This window comes from Nomascus leucogenys, unplaced genomic scaffold (genome assembly GCF_006542625.1).
Source record: "Nomascus leucogenys isolate Asia unplaced genomic scaffold, Asia_NLE_v1 Super-Scaffold_349, whole genome shotgun sequence".
In the NCBI taxonomy this organism is placed as follows: Eukaryota; Metazoa; Chordata; class Mammalia; order Primates; family Hylobatidae; genus Nomascus; species Nomascus leucogenys.
The window spans coordinates 624446-645451 of NW_022095771.1; the positions used below are offsets into that span (position 1 = coordinate 624446).

Genomic DNA, 21006 nt, shown 5'->3' on the forward strand with positions numbered 1-21006 from the left:
TCACACTGCTATAAACAAATACCTCGGACCACGTAATGTTTTAAAAAAGTGGTTTAATTAAGTCATAGTTCCACATGGCTGAGGAATCCTCAGGAAAATTACAATCATGACCATGACGGAAGGTGAAGGGAAAGCAAGGCACATCTTACTTGGTAGAAAAAGAGAGAGAACTGGGGATGGGGAGGGTCGGGGGATATGCCACATTTTTAATCCTTCGGATATCTTGAGAGCTCCCTTACTATCACAAGAACAGCGTGAGGATAATCCCTCTCTAAGATCCAGTCACCTCCCACCCGGTCCCTGCCCTGACATGTGGGAATTACATTTTTTTTTTTTTTTTTTGAGACAGAGTCTCCCTGCTGTCGCCCAAGCTGGAGTGCAATGGCGCGATCTCAGCTCACTGCAACCTCCGCCTCCTGGGCTCAAGTGATTTTTCTGCCTTAGCCTCCCGAGTAGCTGGCCCTATAGGTGCCTGCGACCACCCTGACTAATTTTTGTATTTTTAGTAGAGACAGGGGTTTCACCATGTTGGCCAGGCTGGTCTCGAACTCCTGACTTCAAGTGATCCTTCCCCGCCCCCCGCCCTCCCCTTCCCCCTCTTCGCCCTCCCTGCTTGGCCTCCCAAAGTGCTGGGATACAGGCCTGAGCCACCGCGCCCTGCCAGGAATTACAATTGGAGATGAGATTTGGGTGGAGCTACAGAGCCAAACCATTTCACTGCAAAGGGTTCGCAGCAAGGAAGGTCATAAAATCTGAAATTTTAAAATAATTGTCTTTATATTTTTTCAATTTATGAATAACTATATTATATATCATTTATAAATGCATATGAAGTTATAAACAAGGCTAAATGCAAGTATCCTCTGGGGTTGGCCTGGCTCAGATCAGGGAAGAAGGCTTGGCTGTAAAGGCTGCAGCCTAACCTGTTACTTTTGCTTTATTCAGCTCAGTGTCTGATCACATTTTCCGTCACACAGGGCATGAAGGGTGGGGCCTCAAACCTTATCCAATGAGAGGCCGTGGAACAGAAACTGTCCAGTCAGGCGTGCAGCGGGAGAGAACAAGACGCTTCCGTAATGTTGCGGATCCTTTTAGCTTCTCTGCGCCCAGAGCTCCAGTCCTTCTCTTCACTGCTCTGCGTCCTCTGCTCCTAGAGGCCAAGCCTCTGTGGCCTTGTGTCCTGCAAGTATTCGCAGATATATGGCTAAAAGACCGGGACCCCCTGGAAGCCGAGAAATGGTGAGTGCTGGGTCTGTCACGGTGAGAGAGGGGTGGGGGCTGGTTGGAACTGACTGAAAGTGGCTGTAGCAGGACCCAGACTTCCTCGCAGTCAGCTCCGGAGTCTGAGGACCCACATCCTCTTTTTCCCAGCTCGGCTCTTAGTCCCCTCGAGCCTTAAGATGCTGCCTGGGCCAGCGGCTGGGACCCTGGGAGTTCTGTCTTTTTCCTCTGCAGTGGCTTTGCCCTGGACTGGAGCCCTCTCTGGGCAGCTCTACATTACCAGTGCCTCATCTCACCCAGACTGTGCAGGGATGGGAAAGTCATCAAGGGAGAATCCAGACTCAGGGTGCAGGATTCGTGAGTGGAAAGAGCTGTGTTCCCTGGGGTCCCTAGTTCCTCATTTTTTCTTTAGGAGATGTATGGAGAGTCTCTGTAAAAAGAGAATTGAATCAAAGTGTGATTCAAGAATCATAGAGCGCCCAGCTATGGTTTGTGGGTTGTGATCCATGGGAGAGACTTGAAGGAAAGTTCGTTATAAGTTTCATGATGAAGCAAACCAGATTAAATAATTGGTTTGGTACAGTTATGTAGTTTCTTTGTTTGTAAGATCCAGGTGAAAATGGCTTGGTTATGTCATCAGAGATCAATTGGCAGTCTGTGGTTGACTAGGCCTGAATATTTTTCTTCAAGAAATGCAATTTTTTTTTTTTTGAGAGGGAGTCTTGCTCTGTTGCCCAGGCTGGAGTGCAATGGCACGATCTTGGCTCAATGCAACTGCCCTCCCGGGTTCGAGCGATTCTCCTGCCTCAGGCTGTGGAGTAGCTGGGATTACAGGCGGCTGCCACCACGCCCGGCTTTTGTATTTTTAGTAGAGACGTGGTTTCACCATGTTGGCCAGGGTGCTCTCGAACTCCTGACCTGAAGTGATCCGCCTGCCTTGGCCTCCCAAAGTGCTGGGATTACAGGCGTGAGCCCCCCTCGCCCAGCCATAAGAGATACATTTGAGATAGATTTTTTTTTTAAGTGAGAGCCAAGAAGAATCAATCCACCTCAGTCTAACTGGCTGCTGTTTAAATATTTGTACAGGAAATTGGTTTTCTCTTGGAATTTTTTTTTTTTTTTTTTTTTTTTTGAGATAGAGCCTCACAATGTTGCCCAAGCTGGAGTTCAGTGGTGCGATCTCAGCTCACTGCAACTTCCGCCTCCTGGGTTCAAGTGATTTGCCTGCCTCAGTCTCCTGAGTGGCTGGGATTACATGCACCCGCCATCATGCCTGGCTAATTTTTGTATTTTTAGTAGAGATAGAGTGTTGCCATGCTGGCCAGGCTGGTCTCAAACTCCTGGCCTCAAGTGATCTGCCCTCCTTTGTCTCTCAAAGTGCTGGGATTACAGGAATAAGCTATCATACCCAGCCTGCATTTTTCAACTGTTTCTTTTCTTTCTTTCTTTCTTTCTTTCTTTCTTTCTTTCTTTCTTTCTTTCTTTCTTTCTTTCTTTCTTCCTTCCTTCCTTCCTTCCTTCCTTCCTTCCTTCCTTCCTTTCTTTCTCTTTCTTTCTTTTCTTTTTTTTTTGAGATGGAGTCTCACGGCTGGAGTGCAGTGGCGTGATCTTGCCTCACTACAACCTCCGCCTCCTGGGTTCAAGTGATTTTCCTGCCTCAGCCTCCCAAGTAGCTGGGATTACAGGCCTACACCAGCACACATGGCTAATTTTTGTATTTTTAATAGAGATGGGGTTTCACCATGTTGGCCAGGCTTGTCTCAAATTCCTGACCTCAGGTGATCTGGTGAGCCACCATGCCCAGCCTCAGCTGTGTCTTAAGCATGGTCTTAAGTCAACCATTCTGTTCTCACAGACTAACTCTCACTTGCAATAAAATATTAAATTTTCAGTTTTTCTGACATTCCCAAATGTCAACTTTTCTTTCTAACTGACGTTATTATCTATTTGTCCTTTCTTGTATGTATCAGACACAGTACTTTTACATTAATTATTTTTTTTAAAAGCATTGGATGACACTTTAAAAGTGTCATTCAATGTCAAACGGGAAAAAAAAGTTCCCATTTGTAAATATTTCACATAAGAAGAAAGCAGGGGCTGAGCGCAGTGGCCCATGCCTGTAATCCTAGCACTTTGGGAGACCGAGGCGAGCAAATCACTTGAGGTCAGGAGTTGGAAACCAACCTGGCCAACGTGATGAAACCCCATCTCTACTAAAAATACAAAAAAAATTAACCGGGTGTGGTGGTGAGTGCCTGTAATCCCAGCTACTCAGGAGGCTGAGGCAGGAGAATCACTTGCACCCAGGAGACGGAGGTTGCAGTGAGCCAAGATGGTGCTACTGCACTCCAACCTGGACAACAGAGTGAGACTCTGTCTCAGAAAGAAAAAAAAAAAAAGAAAGCAGAGATTAAGCCTCTGACACTGTATTGTAAAAAAATCTCTGTGCTTCTTTTTTTATATTCTCCAAGCACAGACATCATAATGTGTGGGTTGAGTTTTTTGGGGGGAAACCCTACAGGGTAATGTTTCTTCAGCCACACTTCAGGTTTTTCCTGGTTCTGGGTCTTAGTACTGCTTGGGGATAAACCAAGATACCTACTGTGGCCGTGTCTGCTGGAGTGTCTAGTGAATATCATCCCCTGAGTTATTTTCTTTTTGAGAATAGCATGCGGTATGAAGTGTAGCCTTCCAAGAGAGCAAATGGATGCCTGGGGCTGAGAGCAATTTCCTGGTGTACTCTTCCCGTAAAATGCTAATCCCTTGGGACATTAGAATTGTCTTTACCCAACTCAGCTTCAGTTTCATGGAGACATATTCCTGTCAGCCAATCATATGCAGGTATTGAGAGAAAAACACAGAAGTAATTTCTGCCGTCTGGATTCTGTCAGATTTGTGAAGGGAAAAAAACTATCCCTAAAGGCAAAAAAAAACTGACCCCAATAAGATGGTGCAAGAATCTCAAAGTAATTGCACCTGGAGAACTCATGAAGGCACAGTGCAGTGTCTCCTGGAATGCTTGTCCTTGAGCATTTCAGTGAGCAGGATGCGCGTGGGAGACTCTCAAGTGATCGGATGGCTTGACTTGACACGTGAGTCAGACATGTCTGTGTTCCAATCAGCACTGCAACTCTCTGGGTTTGTCACCTTGAAAAGATATTTTCACTTCTTTCGACTTAAGTTAGTTAACTGTAAATTGCATTTTATCAGTAGAGCTCAATATGTAAGAAAATATTTACAAAGGGCATAAAAGAGGGAAGTTTCAGAAAAAAAATGTAGTCATGTATTCTATTGGTTAAAAATTCACATTTGCGCTTTTCTTTTTCAGGGTAAGTGTAGAAATTTTCTCAGGTGTGTTATTTTTTGGCTGTGTGATTTCAAACAGTGTTCTAAGGCTTAGCTTTGGGAATATTATGAAGGGAAATAATATGAAAAATGTCTCTTCCATTATGGCTGTAGGAAATGAATATATTTGTACAAGAAAATGTGTTAGATAACTGGGGAATTAGATAGATTCATCAAAACATCAGTCTTTCTTTTTGCAAAATTAATATGTGACAGTAAAACCTCTGTTCTACATCTGTTATCTTATTTTTATTTTGGAGACCGAGTCTGTCGCCCAGGCTAGAGTGCAGTGGTGTGATCTTGGCTCACTGCAACCTCCAACTCCCGGGTTCAAGTGATTCTCCTGACTCAGCCTCCCGGGTAGCTGGGATTACAGACACCCGCCACCACGCCTGGCTAATTTTTGTATTTTTAGTAAAGACGGGGTTTTGCCATGTTGGCCAGGCTGGTCTCGAACTCCTGACCTCAGGTGGTCTGCCCACCTGTGCCTCTCAAATTGTTGGGATTACAGGCGTGAGCCACTGCTCCTGGCCCTGTTATCTTGATTTCTGAATTTTATGCTAAACTTTATGAGATGGGACTGGGCACCTTCTAGAAGTTTGTTCATATTACTAATGTTTACTGAATGTCCTCTTATGGAAATAAGTAAATGATATGTGTATATTGTCTGAAAGAGATAGATACTTTTGCTTTTCTTATTGAGCTATAAAATGTAAGCACCTTGAAAATTTTTCCCTTGTATAAACACTGCATTTCAGTAATTTTTCTGGATTTATCACCACTTAGTTTCTAAAACTAAGTGAACATCTCTGACTTGAAAATTAAAGCCTGAGCCCTGTGACTCCAAGCTAAGAGCAATATGGAGCCTGCAAAAGGAGATTATTGAAGGCCTAGTCAGTTCTTTCTAGGGAGCCTTCCCTGCAGATGTCCCAGCCTGCTCACTCCAGCCACAGAAGAAGCCTTTATACTGAGATAAGCAACAGAGCCAGGGAAACCTGGGGACCCACAGGCCGATGTAGTTAGGGTTAGAATGGATGGGAATTGGGAGGATCTTACTGAAAATAAAGGTGTTTTGGGGCAGTTTCTGGACTTTGTAAAATAAAACAAATTCAGATATTCAGATTTAGGTAAGAATTCTGAATCCCGGCCAGGAGCGGTGGCTCATGCCTATAATGCCAGCACTTTGGGAGGCCAAGGCGGGCGGATCACAAGATCAGGAGATCGAGACCATCCTAGCTAACACGGTGAAACCCCATCTCTACTAAAAATACAAAAGCATTAGCCAGGCGTGGTGGCAGGCACCTATAGTCCCAGCTACTTGGGAGGCTGAGGCAGGAGAATGGCATGAACCCAGAAGGCGGGGCTTGCAGTGAGCAGAGATCCTGCCACTGCACTACAGCCTGGGTGACAGAGCAAGACTCCCTCTCAAAAAAAAAAAAAAAAAAATTCTGAATCCCAACAACAGAAAAAAGTGTCAACTGTGAGATTTTTTAAGGATATCAACGTATAGGCAGACAAGGACTTTCTTTCATAGAGAATAGCAAACAAGTTTAGAAAGAAGATGGAGTAAGAGTGGTATGATAGAAGGGGGCAAAATTAGATTCTAGATCAGAGAATGTTTTACCCTGAAATCGGCATGTTCTTAAGGAGAGACAGAAAATGGGGTTGTATGTTGGCTCAGACTGAAGGTACTCAAAGGTCAGGAGCCCTGGGAGAAGAGAAAAATTTAAGCAAAGTTGATTAAAAAATATTTTGGCCACTGAAGAAAAGTATTTAGCTGATTCTTTTATAAGAAAGAGGTGGAAATTTCCAGTCTATATCTGGCTATGTGATAAGTAAGAAAATACAAAACCATCTAAGTCATAATAGGAAAAAGTGTTTCTCTTAAGCTGTTGGTGAAGACCACAAAGGATGGAGAATTTTATTTATTTATTTATTTATTTAGAGACAGAGTCTCACTCTGCCACCCTGGCTGGAGTGCAGTGGCACAATCTCAGCTCATTGCAACCTCCACCTCCTGGATTCAAGCAATTCTCCTGCCTCAGCCTCCCAAATAGCTGGGATTACAGGTGCCCACCACTGCAGCTGGCTTATTTTTTGTATTTTTAGTAAAGATGGAATTTCACCATGTTGGCCAGATTGGTCTCAAACTCCTGATTTCAGGTGATCCACCTGCCTCAGCCTCCCAAACTGTTGGTACAGACATGAGCCATCGCACCTGGCTGGGGAATTTTATTAATCAAGCTATTTACCAGGATTATCTATATGCCCCATCTTTCCCAAACTTTTTTTTGTATGTCTTTTCTATTTGACTGTTTCTGGTTTGCATGGTTTTTTTTTTTTTGTTTTTTGTTTGTTTGTTTTTTGTTTTTTGAGATGGAGTCTCACTCTGTCACCCAGGCTGGAATGCAGTGGCACAATATGGGCTCACCACAACCTCCACCTCCTGGATTCAAGAGATTCTCCTGCCTCAGCCTCCCGAGTAGCTAGGATTACAGGCACCCACCACCATGCCCGGCTAATTTTTGTATTTTTAGTAGAGATGGGGTTTCACCATCTTGACCAGGCTGGTCTTGAACTCCTGACCTCATGATCCACCGCCTTGGCCTCCCGATGTGCTGGGATTACAGGCGTGAGCCACCACGCCCGGCTTCTGGGTTGCATGTTTTATAGTAAACTGGTTAACATAAATACAGGGTTTAGCTCAGTTCTGTGAGTATTTCTGTCAAATTATTGAACTTAAGGGAGATTATGGGAGTCTCCAGTTTACAGACAGTAGCTGAGAAGCATAGATGGATCCCTGGGATTTGTGACAGGTATGTGCAGTAAGGGCAATATGGTGAGACTGAGCTCTGAATTATGGTCTGTGCTGACTCCGGGTGGTATCAGGATGGAAATGTTCGACAACAAGTTGGTGTTAAAAATTTGCATGGTGCCAGCCTGGCCAACATAGTGAAACCCCATCTCTACTAAAAATACAGAAATTAGCCAAGCATGGTGACGGGTGCCTGTAATCCCAGCTACTCAGGAAGCTCAAGCAGGAGAATTACTTGAACCCGCGAGGTGGAGGTTGCAGTGAGCCGAGATTGTGCCACTGCACCCCAGCCTGGGCGACAGAGTGAGACTGCATTTCAAAAAAAAAACGAATTGCTTGGTGTTTAGCAAACTCCACAGATTTGGTGTCAGAAAAGAGATATTACAGAGGCCTGGCCTGGAGGGGGACTCTGGGTGTCTGGTAAGGGGAGTCTCTGTTCTCCTGCACACAGGCTGTCACACTGCACATTGTCCTGTGATTCCAGGTCCCCTCTCAGGGTGAAAGGGGACAAAAACTTAGAGAAAAGGGATTGCCATAACAGACCTCCTCCTTTCAGAGCTGCCACCACATGATTCTCATGCATTCACAGACAGACCCACTAGACATTGATGCATCCACACCCCTCCCGGGACTAGGCACCACCCTCAAGAATTCCACCACAACACTTTTGCTTTTAGTGTTTCTTGCCAAAATCCCACCAAAGTGCCTACAAGTTTCCTGGCATATCCCCAACCCCAGACACTGAATCTGCAGTAGCAACCTGTTTCCTCCACCAATGTAGGGGTCTGTACCACTTGATCATAGTCTAATCTGCCTGCATGGACACAGGACTAAATCAGAGTATAGCCCCACATGGACCACTGTCTGTAGCACGTCTGTGGCACAAACCAGTCCTACCACTTACCTTGCACCCTTTCCCACCGGTGACTTTTTTTTTTTATTTTGAGATGGAGTCTTGCTCTGTCGCCCAGGCTGGAGTGCAGTGGTGTTGATCTCGGCTCACTGCAACTTCTGCCTCCGGGGTTCAAGTGATTCTCCTGCCTCAGCCTGTTGAGTAGCTGGGATTACAGGTGTGTGCCACCACGCCCAGCTAATTTTTGTATTTTTAATAGAGACAGGGTTTCACAGTGTTAGCCAGGCTGGTCTCGAACTCCTGGCCTCAGGTGATCTGCCTGCCTTGGCCTCCCAAAGTGCTGGGATTGCAGGCATGAGCCACTGCGCCTAGCCACATTTTTTTCTTTTACCTTTTATTTTAGGTTCAGGAGTACATGTGCAGGTTTGTTATATAAGTAGAATCATATCATGAAGTTTTTGTGTACAGATTATTTTATCACTCAGATAGTAGGCATAGTACCCAACAGATTTGTTTTCTGATTTTCTTCATCCTCCAACCCTCCACCCTGAATAAGGACTCAATGTTTGTTGTTCTCTTATCTTTGTCCATGTGTTCTCATTATTTCGCTCCCATCTCTAAGTGATAACATACAGTATTTGATTTTCTGTTCCTGCACTGGTTTTCTAAAAATAACAGTCTTCAGCTCCACCCATGTTGCTGCAAATGACATGATGTTGTTCTTTCTTATAACTGCATCATATTTCATGGTGTTTACATACCACAATTTCTTTATTCAGTCTACCATTGAAGACATACAGGTTTATTTCTGGTTTTTGCTATTGTGAATAGTGCTGTAATGAAAATATGTGTGCATGTGTCTTCATGGTAGAATAATTTAGATTCACTGGGTATATTCCCAATTGTGGGGTTGCTGGGTCAAATGGTAATTCTGTTATTAGGTTTTTGAAAAATTGTCAAACTGCTTTTCTCAATGTTTAAACAAATTTGTACTCTCACCAGCAGCATATAAGCATTCCCTTTCTTTACAACCTCACAAACCTCTGATTTCTGACTGTGTTTATTTGAATTATTTCTTTTTTCTTCATTAGTGTAGTGTTTTATCTTTCACTAGAATCAACTTCTGGTTTTGTTGAACTTTTTTTTTTTCTTTTTTTTTTCTCTGACATGGAGTTTCACTCTTTTCGTCCAGACTGGAGTGCAGTGGCATGATCTCGGCTCACTGCAACCTCCGCCTTCCAGATTCAAGCGATTCTTTTGCCTCAGCCTCCTGAGTAGCTGAGATTATAGGAGCCCGCCACTAGACCCAGTTAATTTTTGTATTTTTAGTAGAGGTGGGGTTTCACCATGTTGGCCAGGCTGGCCTGGAACTCCTGGCCTTGTGATCCGCCCACCTCGGCCCCCCAAAGTGCTGGGATTAAAGGTATGAGCCACTGTGCCCGGCCTATTGAACTTTTTATAGTTATTTATAAATAGTTATTTAACTATAATTAAAATTATTTAACTATTTATAATTAAATAGTTATTTATAAATATTTATGTTTCAACCTTCTTCATTTCAGCTCCGATTTTGGTTATTTCTGGTCTTTTGTGATCTTTGAAGTTGGTTTGCTCTTACTTTTGTAATTCTTTTAATTCTAACAATAGATTTTTACATTGAGATCTTTCTAACTTTTTGATGTGGATGTTTAGTGATAAACATTTTGTTCTTAACACTGCCTTTGCTGTGACCCAGAGATTCTGGTATGTTGTATTTCAGGTCTAATTAGTTTCAAAAATTTTTAAATTTCTGGCTTAATTTCATTATTTACAAAATAGCCATTTGGAAGCTTATTATTCAATTTTTACATAATTGTATCATTTCATATGTTTTTTTGTATTGAATTATTATTCTATACATTTTCTTTTTAAAATTAATGATAACATAAGAAGAAATGAAAATGCTGTGCTCTTAATCTAAATGCTAAAAATTATTCAACACTTTGTACCAACTCCCAGGGTGCTATGAAAATTAAATCACAAAATGTGTTATTCCCAGCACAGTGTTCTGTGACATGCTCCTGAGCACACAGTACCTGCTTAATAAACATTTTATTAGTACATGTGTACAGGTTTCCCAAGTGCAGGTTTACTCAGACATTGCTGTCTTCTGTTGTCCCTGTAAACTTAAAAAAGCCAACAAAAATATAGTATTTCAGGGTGGAAATTGGTTGTTTTTATTTGTAGCAGAAGTATTAGTATTGTGACAAATGTGGTGTGTGTAAGGGACTCTGCTGTGCCTGCTTTCTCTTGCTAATGCTAATAATGTGTCTGGGAAAGCACAGTCAGCATTTACAGGGGACTTGTTGGAAAAGCCCATTCCTGGACCCTTTTGGATCCTGCAGAAGCACATTGCATAGAGCAGGGCCAAGATTACCAAATGATTTATAAACTTGAGGGGTTCAAGATACATTCAGGAGAGTTTAGTTCAACCTTTGCATCAAAGGAAGGCTGCACTGCCTGCCCTGTTTCAGTTTGGTAGGAAGAAGTCAGTGCGGTTCATGCTCCCATTATTGTAAAGAAAATTGCTGATGTCTGATAGGGGAGGGCAGGGAAAAAGAAACTTACATTTTAATAGTTATGGAGAAGCTCGTTTTTCTGTCATTGCTCTGAAATCTTTTCAGTTATAAACAACAAAAATGGGTGAATGTTTTCTGCAAGTCTCGGTCTTTCTGCCTGTGGGTGTGTGTGGTGGTGGCAGGTGAATAGGTTGTGCTTTAAAGGCATATTCTCAAGATGCAGGTTTTATATGTCCAGAGCATCTTATCTGATAATACATTTCAGGGAAAGAGGAGGAAGAGAAAAAAATCACTTTTTCTCCGGTGAGCATGTCTCAGATCAAGAGCAGTGTTCAGGCCGGGTGCAGTGGTTCACGCCTGTAATCCAAGCACTTAGGGAGGCCAAGGCAGGCAGATCATGAGGTCTGGAGTTCAAGACCAGCCTGATCAGCCTGACCAACGTGGTGAAAGTCCGTCTCTATTAAAAATAGAAAAATTAGCTGAGAGTGGTAGCATGCACCTGTAGTCTCAGCTACTCAGGAGGCTGAGGCAGTAGAATCACTTGAACCCAAGAGGTGGAGGTTGCAGTGAGCTGAGATTGCACCACTGCACTCCAGCCTGGGTGATAGAGTGTCTCAAAAAAAAAAAAAAAAAAAAAAAAAAAAAACAGGCAGTGTCCACTCTGCCTTTTGGAATGCCATGTGTTTGGAACTTGCAAATTTTTACTTCTCTACTTGTGTTGTTATCCCTAATGAGTTTGTTTCAATTATTTTTTATTTTTATGATAGTCAAGGGGTTCTGAAAAAAATATTTTTTTTCTGTATACCATAGCTTTCTATACATTCTCTTCATCTTGGGTTCTTGTATGCCATGCAGAACTCTCACTGCAAATTTATGACCTGCAATATTTAAAATGTTCCTATTGTAGCTGTTGAACATGAGAAGGTGTGGATACTCAAGATTTCTTTGGGGGAAACACAGTTGTCTTTGGTATTAGTGAAAAGTGAAACATGTCATGTTGAGGTTTCATCTGTGTGCTCTATTAGTTCCATGCAGAACAGGGTAACGCTCATTTAAACAGGATGGGATTTATTACCCAGAAAGTTCTGAAAACTATTAGGAGATACTTGCTCTCCAGGGTGCTAAGGAAAAACTACTTAAAATTACTATTAAAAATTACAGCCAGGGAAGTTATCTGTATCTTCAACTTTGCAGAAACTGATTTTTTTTTTATATAATTAAGTTTAGGCCAGGTGCGATGGCTCATGCTTGTAATCCCAGCACTTTGGGAGGCCGGGGCAGCTGGATCACATGAGGTCAGGAGTTCGAGACCAGCCTGGCTAACACGGTGAAACCTTGTCTCTGCTAAAGAAAAATACAAAAATTAGCCTGGCATGGTAGCGCGTACCTGTAATCCCAGCTACTCAGGGGCTGAGGCAGGAGAATTGCTTGAACCCAGGAGGCAGAGGTTGCAGTGAGCCAAGATCGCACCATTGCACTCCAGCCTGGGTGACAAAGAGAGAATTTTGTCTCATAAAATATGTATAGTTACAATTTACTTTACTGGAAGGAAAGAAATACCCCAGCAGTGATGTTGTGTCCTGTGTGCATCAGCACATAATAAAAATGTGTCCCAGTACAGTTGGTAACAATTTTATTCACTTGGCTCAAGATCTCTATGGCATTTTTCCACAATAGAGTTAATTATTATTCCCTTAGTTATTAAGTACACTTAGGGCATTTACTAGCTGAAGTGCATAAACCACATTTAATCTGGAAGCTGTCCTTTCTTTTTAGATGATTTTTGCATATATATTTGTCTTTTAAAAATGAGGGCTTTTAGCTTTATTTACAGGTGAGAGAAACTGGAAAGAACCCAGACTCTGCCATTTACTAGATGTTTGACAAACTATTCTTACTAGGCTAGAAACATTGGTGAGCTTGCTAGAAATTCAGAAACTCAGACTCTGTCCCGAATCTCCTGAAACAAAATCTGTATAAGATCTTTAGTTTATTGCACATATTAAGACTTAAGAGGAACCTTCCAACTCATCATGAATGTTCTACCTGGGAAATATACATAACTTATTCTGTATGATGTAAATATAGCACTCAAAAATAGACATGTCCGACTGGGTGCAGTGGCTCATGCCTGCAATCCCAGTATTTTGGGAGGCCGCGGTGGGTGGATCACCTGAGATCAGGAGTTCAAGACCAGCCTGGCTAACATTGTGAAACCCTGTCTCTACTAAAAATACAAAAATTAGCCAGGCATGGTGGCTCATGCCTGTAGTCCCAGCTACTCGGGAGGCTGAGACAGGAAAATCACTTGAAACCAGGAGGCAGAGACAGGAAAATCACTTGAACCCAGGAGGTGGAGGTTGCAGTGAGGCAATATTACGCCACTGCACTCCAGCCTGGTCAACAGAGTGAGCCTCGGTTTAAAAAAAAAAAAAAATAGACATGTCCATATTGACGCCCTTCATTTTATCATTTATAGTCCGGAAAAATATCAAATCTACTGTGGTATTGTGGATCTTATGCTATCCTCTTTTCTCAGTTAGAGAATACTTCCATGTTAAACATTATCTTAATGAATAATTTTAGTCACTCTTATAAGTCAGAACCACTTCTTTTTACTCTCTTATTTAACATGAGTCAAATAAAAATCTCTGCCTATGGCCACATGGTAACTGTTTGTGTGTTGATGAGTATTTTTTTGTTTGTTTGTTTTTTGTTTTCAGGGACTGTTGACATTCAGAGATGTGGCTATAGAGTTCTCTCTGGTGGAATGGCAATGCCTGGATCGTGCTCAGCAGAATTTATATAGAGATGTGATGTTAGAGAACTACAGAAACCTGGTCTCCCTGGGTGAGGATAACTTCAATACACAATTCCTAACATATTGCCTTTCTCTCTTTTCTAAGATGATTTTGGTAATTTCTGCTTTGCATGAATGAATTGTAGCTCTCCAAATTTAAGAAAATCTTGGGGATTCATTGGTGTAGAACAAATTCTTCAGGATGTTTTATCCTGACCTGAACTTTTCCCTTTCCTGAGCTTATGTGTCTTTTGCTCTTGGTTAGTGGCAATTCCAAAACTGTCGTGGCATAAAATATCATTGCCCACAATTTAGAATTCAGTTCCTACCACCAATTTTTGATTCAGTAACACTGAATAGTGAAAGTAAGGACCTACAAATTTAAAGTATTTTCTAACTAGCTAGAAAGTTCTGTTATGAATCAATCTTAATTTTCTAGACTTTTCTATTATATCCTCTTTACTAAGCATAAGACTAGTTTGGTAATTAAAGAATTCAGCCAGATTTATGTTACTTTTTTTTCTTAATAAAACAGGTATTGCTGTCTCTAAGCCAGACTTGATCACCCGTCTGGAGCAAAATAAAGAGCCCCAGAATATAAAGAGAAATGAGATGTTAGCCAAACACCCAGGTAAGTGAGAGCAAATGAAGCAGATGACACAGATGAGAGTTACAAAAGTCAAGGAGGAAGCTAGTCCTTAAAATGTGGTCTGGGGAGCTGTGCTTCGATGGAAGAGTTTCTGAGAAGCCAGAGTCATTTTTTTCTATTATGCTTACATAGGGACACCTTCTACTGCTTTTAAATTCTCTAAGGATTCTACTTTCGGTTCAGTATTCTTCCTTCAAGTTCATAGTGTGAGCTAAAGTTTTCTTTATGGCTTATAAGGGACTGCAAAAACTGACTGCTTGGCCATTGCTTTTGGGGACACACAAATATCTGCATATTTTTGAGAAACTCTATGTTAAATCATTTTTAAAGTTCTTTTTTTGCATCATGACTAAAAGGTGTGAGAATAGTAGTTTCTGTTTCATTGGTGATTTTCCATTTTTCTGCACATGCCATTCTGTTTTTATTACTATAGCCTTGAAATATAAAGTTTTTTACAATTTTTTTATTTTTAAATTTTTATCCATGTATTTTTTTATTTATTTAGAGGCTAGGTTATGAGACTTGCTGTGGGGGAATATGAAAGCAGGGTACCTCTTATGTTTTTATTTTACTATGTTGCATATTTTAGATACAGATTCATAAATGGAATTGTTTATTGTATGATAATTTCATTTTTAATTATTTGAAAATCATTCATATTTTTTATGATGGCGGCATCTTTTTTTCTCATCAACAACTTACATAGGTTTCAATTTCTTTACATCATCAACATAGTTTATGTTTTTAAAAAATTTATAGTGGCCATCCTAATTGATGTAAGGTAATTTTGTTTTTCTGTTTTGTATTGTGATTTTGTTTTGCATTTTTCTACAAATTATTAATTTTGTGCAACCTTTCAAATAGTTCTTCCCATTCGTATATCTTTAATTAAAATTTAGTTTAATCATTTGTCCATTTCTTTTTTTTTTTTTTTTTTTGAGACAGAGTTTCATTCTTGTTGCCCAGGCTGGAGTGCAATGGCACAATTTTGGCTCATGGCAACCCCTGCCTCCCAGATTCAAATGATTCTCCTGCCTCAGCCTCCTGAGTAACTGGGATTACAGGGATGTGCCACCATGCCCAGCTAATTTTGTATTTTTTGTAGAGATGGAGTTTCGCCATGTTGTTCAGGCTGGTCTTGAATTCCTGACCTCAGGTGATCTGCCCAGCTCGGCATCCCAAAGTTCTGGGATTAAAAGCGTGAGCCTCTGCACCCAGCTCACTTGTCCATTTCTAAATCAAGTAATTCAAATATTGTTGTCTAGTTCTAGGAGTTGTTTATGTGTTCTCAATATTAAGTGTTATCACATGTGATTTTCAAATATTGTCACCCATTTCTTGGGTGGCTCTGTCACTCTATTAAATGTTTTATTTGATTGCAGAAATTTTGAAATTTAGTTAAATTTTTCTGTTCTTCTCTTTGTTGCTCAAGCATTTGATGGCATATCTAAGAAAATGGTGCCAAGACCAATGTCCTGTCTTTCCACTATATTATTTTTCTAAGAGTTTCATTCCTTTTTTTTTCAGTCTAAGTATTTTGTTGTAAATTTTTTTATATGATGTAATTAAAACATCCAACTTCATTGTTTCAATGTAGATGTCCAGTTTTCAACATTGTCTGTTGAAGGGATTTTATTTTCTCCATTGTCTGCTCATGGCAACCCTGTGGCAGATTATTTGGTCATACACAGAAGGGTTCATTGCTGGCCTCCCTATTTTGTTCTATCATGTCTTTATCTGTCCTTGTGTGAATACCCCATAGTTATTGTTATTGCAGCTTTTTATTATGATTTGAAATTATGAAGTATAGTGCCTCTGTGTTTTTCATGTGTGTTTCTCTAGATAAAGTTCATAATAAAATTTAAAAATGTTAAACTATTTTAGTAATAAATATACTTTTGGAATTTTGATACAGACTATATTAAATTTGTTCACCACTGTGGGTTATATTAACACCTTAACAAATTAAGATATCACTTAAATATTTTGACCCTTGAGCAAAAATGTTAAATTGACATATTTAACCCTGTGCAAGAATCCACTGAAGAGTGTGTTTATTTCCATATATTTTTCATTTGCCAGTTTTACTTTTTTTCTTTTTCGTTTTATTCAGTTTTGGTTAGAAAACATACACTATGATTTTGCTCTTCTTAATTTTTTTTTTTGACACAAGGTTTCTCACTCTGTTGCCCAGACTGTAGTGCAGTAGCACAATCTTGGCTCACTGCAGCCTCAACCTCTTGGACTCAAGTAGTCGTTCCACCTTGGCCTCCTGAGTGGCTGACACTACAGACATACCCACCATGCCCAGCTAATTTTTAACTATTTGTAGAGACAGGGTCGCACTGTGTTTCCAAGGCTGGTATCAAACTTCTTGCCCTGAGTGATCCTTACACCTTGGCCTCCCAAAGTGCTGGGATTTCACCTGTGAGCCACTGCACCTGACTGATCTTTTGAAATTTACTAAGACTTACAAGTTCTAACAGAATGCACCAGAGGCAAATAAGAATATTGCGTGCCCAGCTGCTTTTGACTGGGGAGTTCTGCACATGTTTGTTTAGCCTAGTTGGTTTATAATATGGTGTAGATTGTTGTAGCCTCCAAATCTCATGTTGAAATGTAATCTCCAATGTTGGATGTGGGGCCTAATGAGAGGTGTTTGCATCATGGGGACACATCCCTCATGAATGACTTGGCACAATCCCCTTGGTAGTCATAGAGTTCTCACTCTATTAATTCACATGAGAGCTTGTTGCTTAAAGGAACCTGGCTCCTCCACCTCACACTCACATCATCTTTCATTATGTGACATGTTTGGTTCTTTTTTGCCTTCCACTAAAATTGTAAGCTTCCTCATATCCTCACCAGAAGCAGATGCTAACATATACTTCTCATATACTCTGCTGAACAGTGAACCAAAGAAATATTCTTCTTTATAAATTACCAGTCTCAGGCAATTTTTATAGAAATGCAAAATGAATTCATACACTATATTATGTTCTTCTGGTTTTCTGTTTTTTTAATTGATTTTTTATTTGAATTTTTTATTATTGAAAGTGAGATCTTAATGTTTATAATTTTATGCTGCTATTTTAATTCTTGCTTCATTTCCGTCAATATTTGCTTTTTATAAATATATATTTTGAAGCCCTGATGTTATATATGCATATACATATAGATAGACATAATAGTTACAGATTCCTAGTAAATGGACTCATTTTACCATTATATAATATCAATATCAATTATATCAATAATATAATATCAATAATATCAATCTTTGTCTCATGCTAGTAATTGATTCATTTTCTTGTGTGTCTATAAAGATTTTTTCTTTGTGCTACATAGGAGATTTTAGAAAACCTTAATGTTACAACAGTATATTTTAAACTGGTAAAAAAATGACTTCAGTTGCATAGAAAAATTTGTTCTCATTATATCTATCCCGTATGTCTTATTAATGTTGCTAATTATATCTTTTTATGTTTTTTGATTATTTTTATGTTTATATCTTTCAAATTTTAAAGAACAACTAAAAATGTTTTCTGCATGATCACAATGCCACAGACTTTTATTTTTTGTATATGCATATGTTTTTCAGAAAGTTATGTATTTTTTTCATCATGTTATTTTAAGTGGAAGGACCTCTTTTCAGCATTTTATTTAGGGCACATGCAGTGCTTATATGCTTTTCCAGCGTTGGTTTATTCTGGAAGATCTTTATTTTTTGTTTATTTTGTAGTACATGTTTGCTGGTTATATTATTCTCACCATGAAGATTTTTTTCAGCACTTTGACCATTTTACACAGTTCTTTTCTGACCTGCAAGATGTCTGTTGACAAATTCACTGGTTGTCTCAGGGGACTATGCTTATAAATAATACCTCACATTTATCTTGCAGCTCCAAAGACTATCTTCTGGTTTGTGACTTTTGAAACTTTGCTTAAATATGTGTTATGGACCTTTCTGTGTATATCCTAGTTTGTTTGTTTCGCTTCTTCATTAAATGTTTTCAGCTGTTTTCTTTTACCTACACGTTTATTTTTATTATTCCAAGCTTTTGTTGATGTTCTTATTTTTCTGATATTATTTAGGTATCTAGTTTTGCATTTCTCTCACTGAGCATAATATGGATTATCTTATATTTTTAAAATTAATATATAAATCTTTAGCTTAATAGTTTCTTTTTCAAAATTTTTGATTTTTTTGATTGGACTGTGTTGCCCTAATATTTTATAAACATTGTAATCTTTGGTTGAGATTTAGACATTAATGTAAAACTATTTTTCATGATCTTTATAATGCAACTCTTTCCTGGCATAGCCTGAAACCAATTGTCTTGGCTAGAGATTCTCAGAGTCTTTCAAACATGTTCTCAGGATGTGTCTTGTCTGCAATTTTGTATTTATTTTTCAGTTAAAAGACTTCTCCATGTTTCCTCTTAGCAGTCAGTGACTACTTTCTACACCCATTTTCTGTCTGTGGTACAGCAGTCTTTCTGCTGTTGTTAACATTCACTTTTGATTTCAAAAGACTTAAAGATGTCATTTCAAAGTATACCACCATTTCATTCAGCACTTTCTGTCATGGAGGACAGAAAGGCTCCTATAAGCCAAAAGTAAAGATATAGGTGCCAGTATTTTTCTTTTGAGATAAAAGCCAGTTTGCTCCTAAAGACACCATGTTCTATTGGGGATGAGGAAGGGCTGTGTTGGGTAAACGTAGCAGACTTTTCTTTTGTCTCTCTATGGCTCTTGGCATTGTGCCCACCTGGTGCCCACAGTTACTTTACTTATAAATTTCCCACAAAGGTATTTTGATCACTATGATTTTGTTACATTTATACATCTATGAAGGAATTACAGCTTGTGGTATTTTGATATGCCATTTTGCTAATGTACTTTGTATAATTTTATATATTTGATTTGCAAAATATATTTATCTGAGTGTAGTACATGGAGAAACTTGTGATTCTTATGTCTTTCAGTTACATGTTCTCATTTCACCCAAGACCTTCAGCCAGAGCAGGGCATAAAAGATTCACTCCAAAAAGTGATACTGAGAAGATATGGAAAATGTGGACATGAGAATTTACAAGTAAAAAAATGCTGTAAAAGTGTGGGTGAGTGTGAGGTGCACAAAGGAGGTTATAATGATGTTAACCAATGTTTGTCAACTACCCAAAACAAAATATTTCAGACTCATAAATGTGTCAAAGTCTTTGGTAAATTTTCAAATTCCAATAGACACAAGACAAGACATACTGGAAAGAAACATTTCAAATGTAAAAACAATGGCAAATCATTTTGCATGCTTTCACACCTAAATCAACATCAGATAATTCATATTAGGGAGAAGTCTTACAAATGTGAAGAATGTGGCAAATCCTTTAACTGCTCTTCAACCCTTACTAGACATAAAAGAATTCATACTGGAGAGAAACCCTACAGATGTGAGGAATGCGGCAAAGCTTTTAGCTGGTCTGCATCCCTTACTAAACATAAGAGAATTCATACTGGAGAGAAACCTTACACATGTGAAGAACGTGGCAAAGCCTTTAGCCGCTCAACACTTACTAACCACAAGAGAATTCATACTGGAGAGAAACCGTACACATGTGAAGAATGTGGCAAAGCCTTTAGCCGCTCCTCAACACTTACTAACCACAAGAGAATTCATACTGGAGAGAAACCCTACACATGTGAAGAATGTGGCAAAGCCTTTAGCTTATCCTCAACCCTTAAGAAACATAAGATAATTCATACTGGGGAGAAACTCTACACATGTGAAGAATGTGGGAAAGCCTTTACCTTCTCCTCAACTCTAAATACTCATAAGAGGATTCATACTGGAGAGAAACCCTACAAATGTGAAGAATGTGACCAAGCTTTTAAGTGGCATTCAAGTCTTGCTAATCATAAGAATATGCATACTGGAGAGAAACCCTACAAATGTGAATAATGTGGTAAAGTCCAGCCCTCAGGCCTTATAATACATAAAATAATTTATACTGGAAAAAATCACTACAAGTGTGGAGAATGTGGCCAATCCTTTAATCAGTTCCAAACCACTGTTGTACATAAGATAATTCATATCGGACAAAAATCTTATAAATGTAAAAAAAATGTAACAAAGCCTTTAACCACCCCTCAAACCTTAATGAACATAAGAGAATTTATTTAAAAATATTTTTTTGAGATGGAGTCTCACTTTGTCACCCAGGCTGGAGTGCAGTGGCACCATGTCAGCTCACTGCAACCTCTACCTCTCCTGGGTTCAAGCGATTCTCCTGCCTCAGCCTCCTGAGTAGCTGGAATTACAGGCACATGCCACCACACTGGCTGAGTTTTGTATTTTTAGTAGAGATGGAGTTTCACCATTTTGACCAGGCTGGCCTCAAACTCCTGACTTCAGGTGAACCACCTGCTTCAGCCTCTCAAAGCCTAAGAGAATTTATATTAGAGAGACTCTACAAAGGTCAAAAATGTGACAAAACATTTAAGCACATCTCAGGCCTTACACAGTGTCAGATAATTCATTCTAGAAACAAACCCTACAAAAACAAAGAATGTGGTAAAGCTTTTACCTACTCTTGAACCCTTATTATACACTAAAAGAATTGATACTGAAGAGAAACCCTACAATAAGGAATATGGAAATGTCTTTTAAAAGTCCTCAAACTTTTTGTTTGAATAAATGTAAAATAATTGATCGTGGAGAGAACCCCTGCAATTGTAAAAAAAAAAAAAAAAAATATGGCAAAG

At 39.6% G+C, this 21006-nt stretch overlaps 1 protein-coding gene across 1 annotated transcript; it reads left to right on the top strand.

The window, feature by feature from the left end:
- The first annotated feature begins 1009 nt into the window (after window positions 1-1009).
- LOC100579226 (zinc finger protein 679) lies at window positions 1010-20203 on the top strand. Its single transcript, XM_012496295.2, has 5 exons — window positions 1010-1239; window positions 1456-1567; window positions 13516-13642; window positions 14128-14223; window positions 19230-20203. Exons 1-5 carry the CDS (start codon window positions 1010-1012, stop codon window positions 20201-20203), a joined length of 1539 nt encoding a protein of 512 aa, XP_012351749.2.
- Window positions 20204-21006: the final 803 nt, after the last annotated feature.